This window comes from Nematostella vectensis, chromosome 1 (genome assembly GCF_932526225.1).
Source record: "Nematostella vectensis chromosome 1, jaNemVect1.1, whole genome shotgun sequence".
Classification (NCBI taxonomy): domain Eukaryota; kingdom Metazoa; phylum Cnidaria; class Anthozoa; order Actiniaria; family Edwardsiidae; genus Nematostella; species Nematostella vectensis.
In genome coordinates, this window is record NC_064034.1 from 801,741 (window position 1) to 817,353 (window position 15,613).

At 40.2% G+C, this 15,613-nt stretch overlaps 2 protein-coding genes across 4 annotated transcripts; one reads left to right on the forward strand and one right to left on the reverse strand.

Moving 5' to 3' along the window:
* Nucleotides 1-184: 184 nt before the first annotated feature.
* Nucleotides 185-2,367, forward strand: LOC5505828 (doublesex- and mab-3-related transcription factor 1). Its single transcript, XM_001626541.3, has 4 exons — nt 185-295; nt 403-655; nt 1,263-1,696; nt 1,818-2,367. The coding sequence occupies exons 2-4, from the start codon at nt 424-426 to the stop codon at nt 1,989-1,991; spliced, it is 840 nt and encodes a 279-aa protein (XP_001626591.1). The 5' UTR covers nt 185-295; nt 403-423; the 3' UTR covers nt 1,992-2,367.
* Nucleotides 2,368-3,282: 915 nt separating this feature from the next.
* Nucleotides 3,283-13,781, reverse strand: LOC5505821 (A-kinase anchor protein 9). 3 transcript variants are annotated; one of them, XM_032374188.2, is made up of 5 exons: nt 13,616-13,781; nt 8,786-9,783; nt 4,919-7,008; nt 4,512-4,590; nt 3,283-4,267 (listed from the first exon to the last, which is right to left on the reverse strand). In XM_032374188.2, exons 2-4 carry the CDS (start codon nt 9,701-9,703, stop codon nt 4,512-4,514), a joined length of 3,087 nt encoding a protein of 1,028 aa, XP_032230079.1. In that variant the 5' UTR covers nt 9,704-9,783; nt 13,616-13,781; the 3' UTR covers nt 3,283-4,267. The 3 variants fall into 3 exon arrangements, with proteins under 3 accessions (XP_032230079.1, XP_032230078.1, XP_048580294.1); XM_032374187.2 differs by lacking the exon at nt 4,512-4,590; XM_048724337.1 differs by lacking the exons at nt 4,512-4,590; nt 13,616-13,781 and adding an exon at nt 12,525-12,752.
* Nucleotides 13,782-15,613: the final 1,832 nt, after the last annotated feature.

Here is a 15,613-nt window from a genome sequence, read left to right on the forward strand (position 1 = left end):
AGGGTGATCAACATAACATATTACATCCGCAAGTGCAAAGTACAAAGTGCAAAAAGTAGACATTTTCAAAAATGGAGATAAAATACCTATCAAGGTTCATAGAACTGTCAACTGTTTTTGAATGAATTTTTTTCGAGACGAATTTATGCTGCTTAGCAAAATGAACTAAACAGCCCCACCCCCAAGGAAATGCAAATCACCCAAGCAAGAGCCAAGAGCGATGTTACTGGCTACTAGCCATGTGCTCGTTAAAAATCGCCCCCTCTATACCTTGCAATCCTTGTAGACCCTGTAGGTAAGAATCTAATCCTTTATCTCTGCCCTTCTTTTCTTCTTAAATTGTAAACGTTTCTTTACAAAGTCAAAGAGGAAAACTGTCTTGTCAATGTTGTCAATCTGCAGACGAGAAATCTACATTGTGAAATGGACAAACTTGCAACAAAGTCAGATGCCCCCAAACCACCAACTTGCACGCGGTGCAGAAACCATTTCGTTTGGTTTGTCCCTCTCAAGGGGCACAGCAAGGTTTGTCCTTGGAAAACTTGCGAGTGTGATAAATGTATTTTGATTAAGCAACGAGGAGAAACGAACAGAAAGAGATCGGGAATGACTACAAGCAAAGTAATAGCCGAAGAACATACTAAAGCACAAACAGGTAAGAAAATGCGGGTATGTGTGGAAAAGCGGCACAGATACACACTTAAGGTAAAACACACATTATTATGAGCTAGAGACTCTTCTCATCTGTGCGTCTGGTTTTTTCCATTTGCAATCAAAGATACGTAAACTTTTCTTCCATCCAGTGAATGGGTTTATTTAGAAACGACAAAACATCGCCTATCTTGTGAGCATCATTTTCGTCGTGTAGAACACTTCCTTTAGGGGAGAAATAGGTATTGGTTAAAAGGTGAAATAGGACATTCCATTATGTATCCGTAGTCCTCCAAAATTGGACATGTCAAAATCGGGGTGTTGGAAAAGGAATTTGAGAGGCTAAAAATACAAATTAAAAACCTCGACAGGTGTGATTAAAAAGTAACGTTTCACAAACCTAGATTGAGGGATTTGGACGGGAAAAATGAAATTCCTCAAATCAAGACAGGTCTTAGTCTAAGTCTAGGGGAGGGGGGGGGAGCAGACAAATTGAATTTTTGAAATTTAATTCCCATCTCGTTCCTTCCACAGAGACGTGGAAAGGTTGCGGATAAAATAATGTACCATACCAGATGGATATACAGTGCTAACATATAATTTTTGTGCAGGTTTCAAAAAGAGGAAGACCAAACCAAAAAAAGAAAAGCTATCAACTACATCTACTCAAGACTCTCCTATGCGAGTTAGACAGTGCCAGATGCCTTCAATGGCACATAGTGCGACAGAATCACACTGCCCCTGCCAGGGCTCGCCCTATCCAAACAACATGCAAACCACCTGCTCACCTATCCACGGGCAAAGGTATCCCTATCCTTTGTCGATGCATCTTTCCTACCCATACATGCCAGCGGCAGCCAGTATCTGCGCTAGTTCAGTACCAGAAATATACTACTGCGGTGAGAGGTGTCCGGTGGCAAACCTTTCATATCCTCCCCCATACAATACAAACATGCTATGCTCTGGTCCCTACAATGGAAGTGCCTCACAAATGAAGCGTGTTTGCAGTCCTGAGATTGAAATGCAGATGTCCACTCAGATGGAGGTATGTTTTTATACCATATGTATCTTCATATATTTGGAACTAGCCTTACATAAGCCAGCTCTTCACCCTTTCCTTAGAGGTTATAAAATGTTATACCTTTCCTTTTTGTTTTTTTTTACAGAGTAACAAAGCGCTTAAAAGCTTGGATCATGGGGACTTCTGGTACCCAAATCCCCCCAATGCTTCAGTGCGTCCTTTGGCACCAAAAACACACACACAAGGGCCTGCAATATTTGGTCAGGAGAAAATTGAAATGAAGTGTGGAAGATATGCTTTCATGAGTAAAAAGAATTAAATTTTAATTATACTTAACAAATGTATAAATAGTCTTCAGTGACAAGGTCTCACAGACTTTTTCTGAGACACAAAGTAATTTAAAAGCTGTGTTTTGCTTTTGCAGATTCATATTGTATTCCTAACATGAAATGTGACAAAGTTTTTTAAAATAAATTTGGAGCCTTTTGCTCTCTTCTAACAATTATGAACTCAAAGTTATGGACTATAATTGCAGTGTTATACAAGTGAGGTAACATTGTAGCAATTATGTGTATGTGAAATTGTTAACTGGCCCTTAGAGCACTCAGATGTATAAAAAATCTAAGATCTTGTTAACATCTGTTTGTGTATTACTGAAAAAGCATCAGTGGTATTAAAAACAAATTACGAAGAAAGAGGCATTTCTCTGATTGGAACACAACACTAGGGAAAGATGCAGTTCTCTGGTGGAAACACAACACTAGGGAAAGATGCAGTTCTCTGATTGGAACACAACACTAGGGAAAGAGGCATTTTTCTGGTGGAAACACAACACTAGGGAAAGAGGCAGTTCTCTGATTGGAACACAACACTAGGGAAAGAGGCAGTTCTCTGGTGGAAACAACACTAGGGAAAGATGCAGTTCTCTGGTGGAAACACAACACTAGGGAAAGAGGCAGTTCTCTGATTGGAACACAACACTAGGGTAAGAGGCATTTCTCTGATTGGAACACAACACTAGGGAAAGATGCAGTTCTCTGGTGGAAACAACACTAGGGAAAGATGCAGTTCTCTGATTGGAACACAACACTAGGGAAAGAGGCAGTTCTCTGATTGGAACACAACACTAGGGAAAGAGGCAGTTCTCTGATTGGAACACAACACTAGGGAAAGAGGCAGTTCTCTGGTGGAAACACAACACTAGGGAAAGATGCAGTTCTCTGGTGGAAACACAACACTAGGGAAAGAGGCAGTTCTCTGGTGGAAACACAACACTAGGGAAAGAGGCATTTCTCTGATTGGAACACAACACTAGGGAAAGAGGCATTTCTCTGTCAAGTTTAAAAAATTTCCTGTTTGATCAGAAGCGGATCTAGGGTGATGGTTTATGGCTTTAAACCCCTCCCCTTTGGGCTGCCAGAAAGCCATATGTAACAAAAGAAATGACCCCCTCCCCACTCTGTCACTGAGCCAACCCCCCCCCCCCCCTCTTTAGCAAAACGCTACTGTACATCCGCCCTTGTTGATGGAAATACCAAATTACTAAGAAACTTGTTCCTTTACAAAGATAATACACTTGAGAGGTATATACAATAGAACTGAATACCATATAATGAACAGCAAGACTATAAGTCTATGATTTATTGCAATCAATATCAATTTATTATAAAATGGTAACCCATGATTTGCAAAAATGGAGCACAGTTAAAAGGTGTGTAAAAAATCTACAGATCTACAGAGATCTACAATAATTGTTAACAGCCTTTTGTTTATTTACATTATAAAAAATATTCCATCCACCCAGTAAAACCATGAACAAAGTCCTGTGGAATTTTTATTACAAGCAAGATGTCAGGTGGCCGAACTTGCCGAACGACAGTCACGGTTTTACTGGCTGCATTGTTAAATTTATTCCCATTAAAGACTCTAAAAACTCTAACAACACTTCTACTTCTCCCATAAGAATGTAAAAAAAAAATACTACAAACTTGTTTCTTTAAAACAGTGACTTGTGATCAGATCATAAGATAATTTTGTTTTTATAAATATATAAGTAAAATTCTATGCACAGATTTTTAGGCTTTGTGCTACACATATTTATTTAAAGATCCTCTGTCAGCCCACCCCAGCAAAGTACCAAGTGTGAAAAAGCACCTATTTCCATCGGCTGATTTAGAGAAGCTGTTGTGAATTTGGTCAATTAAGCATAAGATTTAATTTTTAGGTTATTATTTTTAGATTTCTTGTCATGACTTGTCTTATATTACTAATATACTCATATTGACTGAGAACAGTAACAAAGGTGTGGCTGACAACGGCTCTTTAAGGAAAAATATGTTCAATGACTAACACAACTAAAAGTAACAGCTACAATAAATTGTATAAAATCTGGATATAAAAGCACAGTACTGTTTCCTTTTAGTTAACTAGTTTGTCTCTATACAGCACTAATCTTGCTAGAAACTTTTATATGGTGACAGTAGTTATACATAATGCTCAAGTACCTTTGGTTCTGGTTTATCGTATCCAACTACCTGGAATACAGAGTTTGGGTCATGGTCTCTATGCTGCCGAAGATTTGTTTCTGAATGATGCCTGACAAATAAAGAAAAACTGTTAATTGTAATATGAAAAAGTGGAAGCAAGTCTAATTTAAAACATCATACTTTACTCATAGCCTTACTATAGTTCAAGCCAAAAAGAAATGATTATTTTATAGCAGCATTTAGCTATTAAGTTATTAACTGCTTCACTACAGAGACATTACAGTTTTATGAGCATTAGACACAGCAGATATCACGGGATGTGAATAAGGAAAGAGCGCTTGGATATTTCCTACCTAATGTGGAAGCAGTAACTGCAAAACTTGTACATCAAATCTATTGCTCATGATTTTCTTGACTACAATGCCTTTAAACCTGATGGCCACAGAAGGAAAGAGTGATTCCGACACAGCCAAACCAGCTAAGATAAGGAGGGTGATCAATTTTATGATCTTTGAGCTTAGGCTTTCTTAAGAAAAAGCAATTAACAAATTCCAAGATGGGTCATATGGTTGAATAAAAGTATTAGTTAGCATATAATTGTTTGTGGGTTAGGGGTTAAGATCAGTTTACAACACCACGCAATACTATTTTCCTATTTAAAATGACAATCAATCAGTGAAAACTGCTATTGTTGCTATCATTTAAACAGCAAAAACTCTACTTAACTTCATACATTTACAAAAAAGTACTGACTGCTTACCTATCATAGTCTGCCCCATGCTGTGTCATCACCTTTTTCTCACCCCAGCTGCGCCGCCTGTCCCGGGGCAGGGAGTAATACCCTTCTTCTCTGTTCACTACTACCGCCCCCACCTGATAATGGGGTACAGACCCGGCAACCACCACAACCCTTGACCCACTCTGGGGTCGAGTAGGGCAACTACTAGGTGGCGATGCTACACCCATTTCCTTATAAGGTGGAGCCACACGTTGGTCTTGTCTGCTCCGTAACAGCACATCATCCAGTGATTTACGTTTAGCCATGTTGTAGGGTGGTGGTTGGCGGTTATTTTCAGATTTCTGTGATGGTTGATCTGAGGCCTGTGACTCTGAATGTCCCCTCTCCTTGGGCCTATTCTTCTCCTGGTATCTCATGCTCATGTCCCTTGGGGGCTGTTGCTCTAAATAATTCCTATCCTTTGGGCTCACTTGTTCCCTCCTAATTATGTCCCCTGAGAAATGCGGTTCAGATGTCCGTGGTTCTGAATATTTCCTTTCCTTGGGGCTTATATCCCACCTGTCTCTTGCCCTCATATCTCCGGGGAGATGAGGTTCAGACGTCTGTGGTTCTGAATATTTCCTCTCCTTGGGGCTTGCTTGCCCTCTATAAAGAGAAACATCTCTAGGAGAAGGCACTCTTAGAGGTTCCATTTCCAATGATTGCAGTTTCTCGGGCACAACAGGGGAAGCATTGAGAGGAGATGCTGGGTTCTTTGGGGTCATTTCCCCAAGTTTGCGTCTCAGCTCAGAGTTTTCCTTGGTCAATTTATCAATCTTTTTCTCAATGGTCCTCTTTAAACGCGAGAGCTCGACTGATTTCTCCATCGCCATGTCATTCGCTGAGGCACACTCCTGTTCCAAGTTCTCTATGCGTTTCTCAGCTTCTTTTGAACGCCTCTCTGCGCCTTTAGATGAATTTTCCAATTCTTCGTGCTTCTTTTTCAAACTCTTTAGCTCATTGACTACCTTTTCTACCTGGTTGGAGACGTTATCTGGTGTGTCAGACATTTCGGACACAGCACTAGACACTTTCTTTGAAACTTGGGTGAGCTCTTCTTTTAACCTATTCAGTTCTTTGTCACCACCGTCTTTCAATCCTATTAACCGTCTTTTCTCATCCTCGTGTTTTTTCCTCAACAGGTTAACCTCGTTACTTCTTGCAGCTGATTCCTTTTTAGCAGAATCTAGTTCTTTCTTTGCTAACGATAGTGATTCTTTCAACTCTTTGCAAGAGTTTTGCAGTGTTTTTTTCTCCTCTGTGAGAGACTGTAATTGCTTTGTAGCGTTTGCATGCTTCTGTGTTACCGATTCTAGTCTGTCAGAAGCGTCGCTATACATTTCGATAATTTTTGAGTGGGCATTGTCCAACTCTTCTTTTTCACCTTTCAAACTTTCAAGTTTCTGGATGTTTACTTTAAAATCATTAATCTCAGAGACAAGTTTCTTGTTCTCCTCTTCAAGTTTCTCGATCTCTTTTTCCATTTCCCGCTTTTCATTAGCAATTTTAGTCACCGTTTCAGATAACGCCAGACATTCATTTTTCAAATCTTCTCTGTCCTTTTTTAAACTTTCGACATCCTTAAGTTCTTCGTCTTTCTCAATTTCTTTGACTGCTTTCTTTTTACTCTTCTTGGTGAGAGTTCCTTTCCCAAACACACTCTTTTTTGCTTTCTCTGCTTTAGGTGTTTCATTAGTTTTAGCCTCGTTGTCCCCAGTCTCTTCTGGTGTGTTTTTACTGCTCCGTTCCTCTTCCAAACAAACCTTTAAGGCACCCAGCTCCTTCTCTGCATTTTCCAAAGCTTCCTGAAGCGATGCATTCTCTTTGTTTAGTTTTTCTAAAGCAGGCTTAAGACCTTGGTTAGTTGAGCTCTTTGAGCCAACCTCCTTTATTTCCTTGGCATCTAGCTCGGCCTGCATCTTGAGTGAGGCTACTTCTTTCTCAAGCTTCTCTATTCGCTCCTGCTTGGTTTTGTTATGGAGTTCTAACTCTTTGCAATAGGCCTCACTCTCGCTTAGAGCAAGCGACAGAGCTTCCGAGTCTCGATTTGCAGCCTCCAGTTGGGAAGATTCCTAGAGAACAATAGAATTTCAGTCAATCAACCAATTAATTTCAGTCAAAAGCTAATAACAATTACAATAACAATAGCAATATTTAATAGTAATATTAATAGTATTAGTTTAATAGTAATAGTTATAGTTTACTAGTAATATTATTTGTATAGAGGCTTGGATGAAACACAGGTTCATTTGGTAAGCATGCGCACAATGTCCCATTATCAGAACTTGTTTTATAAAATCTAAGTATAAAGCAAAAGATAGAGAAAAGAATGATGAAAAGGTCTGAACACCTTAATTCTACCCTCTGCCAACAGGGTGACTTTTTGCAGGAGCATGCGCAGGAGCATGCGCTTGAACTGGCCACTTGTAACACGGGCTCAAAATAATGCGGCATAGTTGATCGTAATTCACTATTGTCCAGGAATCACTGAAGCATTTCTGAATACATTGCAAATCTTGCTCTCAAAATGATTTGTTAAAATAGCTTTATTTCTCAATGAATTGAACACCGTTTGCAACCAAATTTACCAGAAAATGTCAAGAGCTGCAAATAAACTATGCGATGTTTTTAACACATATATGACAGTTTGAACGATCAAATTGCTTAAATTTGTAATATCGCCATTTCAAAGAACATTGGATATCTAATCTAAAATCTGCTAGATATCCTATTTTTTTATATATGCTTTTAAAGGATTATATAGTATACACATCAGTGTTTATGTTACAAAGAAAGAACCAATTCCTACAAATCCAGATCTCTTGTTAATTCAGTTAATTCACTAGCCAAATACAAACTTGAATTAGATTTGTTTTTCAGTCATGAATTTTATTAACAAAATGTCATAGTACAACACATTCTCTGTAGTACTGAGTCGAACTGAGCCCTGTAACTCTATGAGGTATTATAATTTATTTTATCGTATTCCCCAATTTTCAAAATGAATTAATAATGCTGCCTATCTAAGCTTATGTTCATGGAACACAACAAGAGTTGAGATAGTGTGGTACAAAGCCTGCATGTTTAGTAATTGGGTTTCAATAATTGTAATTTTACGCAATTTCACAAATTTGTGACTAATTCACTGAAGTCTAGCTCCGCGAATCCAAGCTTGATTTCAACAGTTTAAGATAATAAGAAACCTTTTACATCACGAAATAGTGTATGCTTATAAATTCTTTGGTTTCTACCTTCCAGATTCTATAATTCACAAAATGTAATATTCCGTCCATGGCTCTTTGACCTGACTTATTGGCATACCCTGCAGAGATTCAAAAGTTGAGAAATGCAACATAAAATAGTCTAATTGCTAAATGAACGCTATAGATACCTTGCAATAGCATACTGACATAGACATCCTCTGAAAAAAGGCCTTCCTGGCGTGCGTAAAGCAGATAATTTTGATTCAAAAGTTTAACATATTTGTAAACATCATGAGTGAATCTCACTACTAGGCCCTAGACATGTGATGTGATGCGCATGCTCAGACAAAAAGTCACCCTGTTCTCTCTGCCCCCTTATGTTAAATGTGATTCTTATTTCATTGTGTCTTAGTGTCTATATGTGTTTACATTTATATTTTTGTCTTGTTTGCAGTGTGTTTGATGTTCTTGTTCTGAATTATGATGGACCTACATGGACCTTATTATACACATGATTTTTGAAAACTACAGTATGTATTTATACAACTGTTGGCCTGCTGCCTTGCTCTCTGTTGTTTGTTGTTTAAAGAGGATGTCTTTTATGTTTCAGCCAAGAGCTAACAAATCAATCATATTCAGCACTCACCACTACAGTGATGCTTGTCTTGCTATTGGTGCCCTCTGATACTTGAACCAGCAGCTTCTTGACCTGTTTTTCTAGTTCTACTCTTGCCAGCTCACTCTGTGCAAGGGCTACCTCCGTCTTCTCCACTGCTTGCTGCAGCTGGTCCTCTTTCTCCTTCATCTCGGCCATGCTCTGATGGCATGTCGCTAGCTCACGCGCTATGTTATCCTCAGACTCCTCTGCAAGTTGTAATAACTTCTCTAGTTCCGTATTGTCTTGTTGTAGTTTCTGTAAACTATCTTTGCTATTACCCTTGCTTGTTTTACTTTGCAACCACAGCTTCTCATTGGAAAGCCTCAATTTCTGAACTTCCTTTTCCAGGCTCTGACATCGAAAGTTAGCTTGGTCTAGATCATACTGTAAAGAGTCCTCACCATTCGTGAAGCTAATGTGATCCAGGCCATTTTCCATGGGGGTCGTTTTCCCTAGAAGCTTCCGCAGATCCTGAACCTGGTTTTTTAGTCCACTGCATTCTGATTCAATAGCTTTTTTCTCGATTTCAAGCTCCCGAGCATTCAAGACATGATTTTGTATTTCTGTGACTGTCCCCTCTATCTCTTTCAGAAGAGAATTTCTTTCCTCTTCTACATGGATTCTCTGCTCCTGAAGCTTTGCGGAGCTAGAAATTTGATCATCCATCTCAGCTAAAGTACTTTCAATCTCTTGCACAAGCCGATCTTTCCTCACGATGTAAGGTGTCAGCTCTAGGTCACTGTCATCATCGTAAATCTTTACGTCTTCTTTGATGGGGTGAGCTTTTGTCTTTACGCCATAGCTAGTTTTTGCAGCAATGTTCTTTGGTGAATTAGAAGTTGAGGGTTGCTTACTTGTTTTCCGATGAGCTGAAGGACGTCCACCATTCATATGCACCTGAGGCATCACTATCTGCAGGGTGATGATGATTTGGAATCACGGCCCTCTGAGGGTCTGTCATCTGCCTTTTGCAGTGTACCACTTGTCTGTCATAACAAAAAGAGCATAAGTACACTACCGGGGCAAAGTTAGCCAATGGATGATAAATCCAACAAAATCAGGTGTATCTTATACTTTTAGATTGTGAAACCACAGGCAGACCAGGATTAGAATCAGTCCCTCGTGATCCTTCAGGAAAATAAAATATCATTTGAAGTTGTGTCTTGACTGTTATCCAATAAAACTAGTTACAATACTATATTAGCCTCGTGTGTTGTTATTTAGGGGAATTGTGGCGCAGAAAGAGGTTTAGTTCCTGGAGAGAAAACTTCCCCCACCAAAGAGAAGAGAGAAAGAGAAACAAAGGCAAGCAACTTAATTTCACCTACCCCAGCTTCGAGCGAGTTCAGCACGAAAATAAAAAAGCTTTCGGCAAAATTCCACAGGCAGCGGCTGCACAGATAATTTTCACAAAAGCATAGCGAATTTTAGAGCGATACCGCTCACACGGGCCGAGAAAATGCATTTCTAGTTTAATAAATGGAGACCTGACGATGATATGGCCCAAACGGCGGCCCCAATGGCATCTCAGGAATGCAGAACCGTTGGTAAATCGCCTCCCGACCCTACCCTAGAGCGCGACAAAAGCTAGGCAAAACCATTAAATAACCCGCAACAATTCCCTTAATATAATAACACACAAAGCTAATATAGTAAATGTAACTTGCTTTATTGAGGAAACAGTCAATAAGAGCGGGTTAGTAAATGGTTTTGCCTAGGTTTGTCGCACTCTAGGGTAGGCTCGGGAGGCGATCTATACATTCCTGAGATGCCATTGGGCCCGCCGTTTGGTCCATATCATCGTCAGGTCTCCATTTATTGAACTAGAAATGCATTTTCTCGGCCCGTGTGAGAGTTATCGCTCTAAAACTTGCTATGCTTTTGTGAAAATTATCTGTGCAGCCGCTGCCGGTGGAATTTTGCCGAAAGCTTTTTTATTTGCGCACTGAACTCGCTCGAAGCTGGGGTAGGTGAAATTAAGTTGCTTGCCTTTGTCTCTTTCTCTCTTTTCTCTTTGGTGGGGGAAATTTTCTCTCAAGGGACTAAACCCCTTTCTGTGCCACAATTCCCCTTAAGAACAACACACGAGGCTAATATAGTAATGTAACTAGCTTTTTTGAGGAAACAGTCAAGACACAACTTCAAATTGTATTTTATTTTCCTGAAGGATCACGAGGGACTGATTCTTATCCTGGTCCGCCTGTGGTGAAACACTAAACATCAAAATTTTACCGAGGCGAGTGCCTCACAAGCCTCATGCTGGCTACGGCCCTGACACAGGCTACCCACCAATACATGAGCAGGAAAGCACCAGTAATGTGTTTGTGGAGGGATGGGGATTTGTGTACGTGTGGTGGGGAGAGGGGGTTGGCTTAATAGAGAATGACTTTTCAATTTCTAGACATCAATGCTACAAGTAAGGGGGAGGCCTGGGACAAATGGCCCTCCCAATATATGGTCACAGTAAGACCAGAACTAATATATTTAATATTTAACTGAAAAGCATTCAGTTTATCATTTTTAAATTAAATACTAGTTAATAAAGTCTGAAGACAGAGAAAAAACAAAAAGCCTCAATGTTATTGCATGATTCATTTGATCAGTCAATTCAACTAGTGTACCAGTGCCCCCAGTAAATATGACCCAAATTTTTCAACAATGCACTGCTGTTTTGAAATTAAGAAGCTTGCCCCAAATCACTGCCGATTATTTTCTGCTGCTTGCCTGGTACACTGCAAGCATTGACAGTCTTTTTAGGTGAGAAATTTTTGGGTTTATACATTTTGTTTATGATTTTTTTAGAAATTAAGGTTATAATATTTTGACAACAGAATAGTCTTTCTATCACATTGCTTGGACTATGAGGAATATCCTCCCCCCCCCTACAGTAGATCCTAGATTGAGTATACACATCTGGTGATGTTAAGTGTACATTATGATGTTTTCTAAGTTGAGGTAAATTGGTAAGGGCATTTGGGGGCTTTATAGGATTGGAAGGGGTACATTCTTATCATGATCAGTTATACTAATGGCACACTGTCCCAACATACAACAAGTTATGGTAGCCAGCAGTGCTTAGATAGTGAATGCATATAAAGTTAAACAGAATGACACAGACCTCTAACAAAAGGGACACTTTTATGGTATCTACAAGCCCACCCCTACCCCTTTTTTTAATAAGTTAGTAGTGTTTTTATAGCTTTAACCAGGGGGGGGGGGTATCAGGGCTAAAGTGATAGCGACGCTCATCTGGAAATTCTAAATATAGCCCTAAAAAATACCTGCACATCAAAAATTTAAAAAATACCAAGAAGAAGCCTTGACATGGGAAGAACCCCCCCCCCCCCCCCCCCTGGGACCACACCACCACGCCAAGGTTTAGAAGAGTAAGGACCCTGCAGTAATTGCCTATAGCTGTCACGGTGTCTGCCATTTTTCGTGTAAATTCGTAATTCTCTTACTCATGTTTAATGGAAAAGCTTATACAATAAAAAAAGAGAGAAAGTCATAGAAGAGCAAAAAGATTATTAAACAGGCAATAAAGGGTCTACGTTTTTATTCTAACCATAGTAATAACACGGTACTCAAGCATTATCAAAAACATTTTTGGGACTCCTAAACTAAATTAATAAGTAAATATAGACAGGTTACAACCCTGTGTCCCTTCTAGGGGTATTTCTTTTCAATAATTTGAGAGGGACCATTCTTCACGAATTGCAAAACTTACCTTATTATTGCTTAACTCATTACATGCGTGAAATTACGTATTCAATGACTACAGCGATGTCAACAAATGCCTGAATATCTCAAGCTGCCAATCTTCGTGAGCTAAAAATCTTGAAACTGGTCCATACAACAAACAGACCATAGCGATAACATCTACGACATGGCTAGCATGGGAAGGGTAAACTCAGATAAGAAAAAAGTCGGCGCCACTCACTGGTGAGTTGATAGAGATATTGCATTAAATATTAAAGATGATTTAACCTATTGAGAATACTATTCAAGATTATACAATTAGAGTTATGATACCTGGTGAATGCCTGAGAATTTTTTCGATAAAAATCCAAGAACACAAATAATGCTAAAGGAGTTTAATTCTTGTTTAGTAAGTATTTTTTGAGATGTTGATATAATCGTACCACAGTCAGGGGTAAAAAAATCAGTACGGGTAAAGAAAACATCAAAACATTTATCACTTCGAAATTAACCTAAAAACGAGTTCAAATTTCTTGATCCCGTGTCCGACAAGCGGAAGTGTAGCTTTAGAGGTCACACTCACTAAATGAAACGGCTGATTTGAATTCGAACGGTTGAGCAGGACTTGCAAAAACGCAGATCGAAACGAGCAAGGAAGAAAGATACACGTCTTCGCAAGTTCGTGACAGTTCAATTTTTGCTTTCGTGTGGAGCCATAAAATGCGGCCAAAACAGCCTACTGCGGACGCCTCAGAATAAAATAAGCCCAACAAAACCTTCAATAATTATTCAAGAATCTACAATAAAAGACCTATTGATCTGTATACTAGATTATTTGATCGAAATCTTCGAAACTTCAAAAAAAGGTTGCTAGTCTAGGAATGCGCTGGTTAGGAGAGTTGACAGTTCGCACGGGTTCACTCACCGTCAGATGTTTTGATGGCAAAATTGATTTAAAGGTTCAGAAGAATACCACAAGTAAATTTGAATAACAGTTGTTATTGCTTTGGGGCTAAACTTACTCAAATCTGCATACTATGTGATGACTAGCTCTCTCCAAATTGGAGTATCCATTCTGTCTCAGTGTTAATTTGAACGGCCTAAATTAATACCTCTTACCTCCTAAACACAAAAAGACGCTGATCATCGCTTGGAATCCTTGACAATAGACTTCTAAAGGTTTAACCGTGAGCAATAATAGTATTGAGAAATTTAGCAAACTTTTGTACAACAGTTCAGGCGACGCTTCGTGTTGTGTTGAACTTGCACTCGATACCCTATGCAGAACACAGGAATTGGACGATGCTGATTGGTCGAGATCCAATTCTATTGTTTGTGATTGGCTCGAGATACAGATTGTGGACAGTTGAAACCCATTCAAGTGCATCTAAGCGCAACCCCAGTCGCAAGGACATGTCAAATTAATGGCTTTGTTTTGGAAATAAAATAATTTGTCCTAACTGAGAGTCTATCATATTTACGTTCTATATATAGCTACCAGTACAGTTTTATTTGAATGGTACTGGCGCAGAGCTGTGCAGTTGTTACCTGTGTATGTTTATTTAAGTTGGAAAAGGTCTGTTGGCGCGCGAAAAGTAGAGCTAAAGTATATATGGAAAAAATATATATTCATCCTCTAAACAGCGCTTTAGCTCAGCTAAAATATAGATTATGTCAAAAAAAGCTCCTAATATCGGCGTTTCTTGGACTCTAGTAGAACAATTTTATTAAGTTTTAATTTTACCAAGGCTCCGTAAAATTCAACTCTGGCGATGGTAACTCGGTGCAGGGGCCGATACAGAATGTTAAAATGGGGGGGGGGGGGGGGGGTGGATAATGGCCGGCTAGACAGCTTATAACTGATCCAGTGGTTCTTCACATGGTAGGTCACGTGGATCTAACAATACTTCATGCTAAATTGGATATGTCGCGTCAGCAAAGACAAGCAGGCGAAGGAACATGGACAGTACCTCCCGTCAATCAGACATTTATTTTCTTTAAACAAAGTGATTTTTCAATTTTTCTACTCAAAAGGCGGTGGATATCCACCCAATCTACACCCCCCTGTACCCGCCCCTACGGTGAAGGGGATTTTAGATGAGTGGAATGGTCACAGTATACGCGGTATGAAACGGTCACAGTACATATACGCGGTATGGCGCGGTCACAGTACACGCGGTATGATACGATCACAGTACACGCGGTATGGTACGGTCACAGTACACGCGGTATGGCACGATCACAGTACACGCGGTATGATACGGTCACAGTACACGCGGTATGATACGGTCACAGTACACGCGGTATGGCACGATCACAGTACACGCGGTATGATACGGTCACAGTACACGCGGTATGGCACGATCACAGTACACGCGGTATGATACGGTCACAATACACGCGGTATGGCACGATCACAGTACACGCGGTATGGTACGGTCACAGTACACGCGGTATGGCACGGTCACAGTACACGCGGTATGGTACGGTCACAGTACATATCCGCGGTATGGTACGGTCACAGTACACGCGGTATGGTACCAATAATAAAACATATACATCTATGGCACGGGCACGGTCACAGTCGTACACGCGTTATAGCACGGTAACAGTACACGCGGTATGGCACGGTCACAGTCGTACACGCGTTGTAGCACAGTCACAGTACACGCGGTATGGCACGGTCACAGTACACGCGGTATGGCACGGTCACAGTCGTACACGCGTTATAGCACGGTCACAGTACACGCGGTATGGCACAGTCACAGTACACGCGGTATGGCACGGTCACAGTACACGCGGTATGGCACGGTCACAGTACATACACGCGGTATGGTACCAATAATAAAAAATCTAAATCTATGGTACGGGCACGGTCACAGGTATAGCACAGTTACGATCACAGTACACGCGGTATGATACGGTCAAAGTACACGCGGTATGGCACGATCACAGTACACGCGGTATGATACGGTCACAGTACACGCGGTATGGTACGGTCACAGTACATACACGCGGTATGGTACGGCCACAGTACACGCGGTATGGCACGGTCACAGTACATACACGCGGTATGATACGGTCACAGTACATACACGCGGTATGGTACGGTCACAG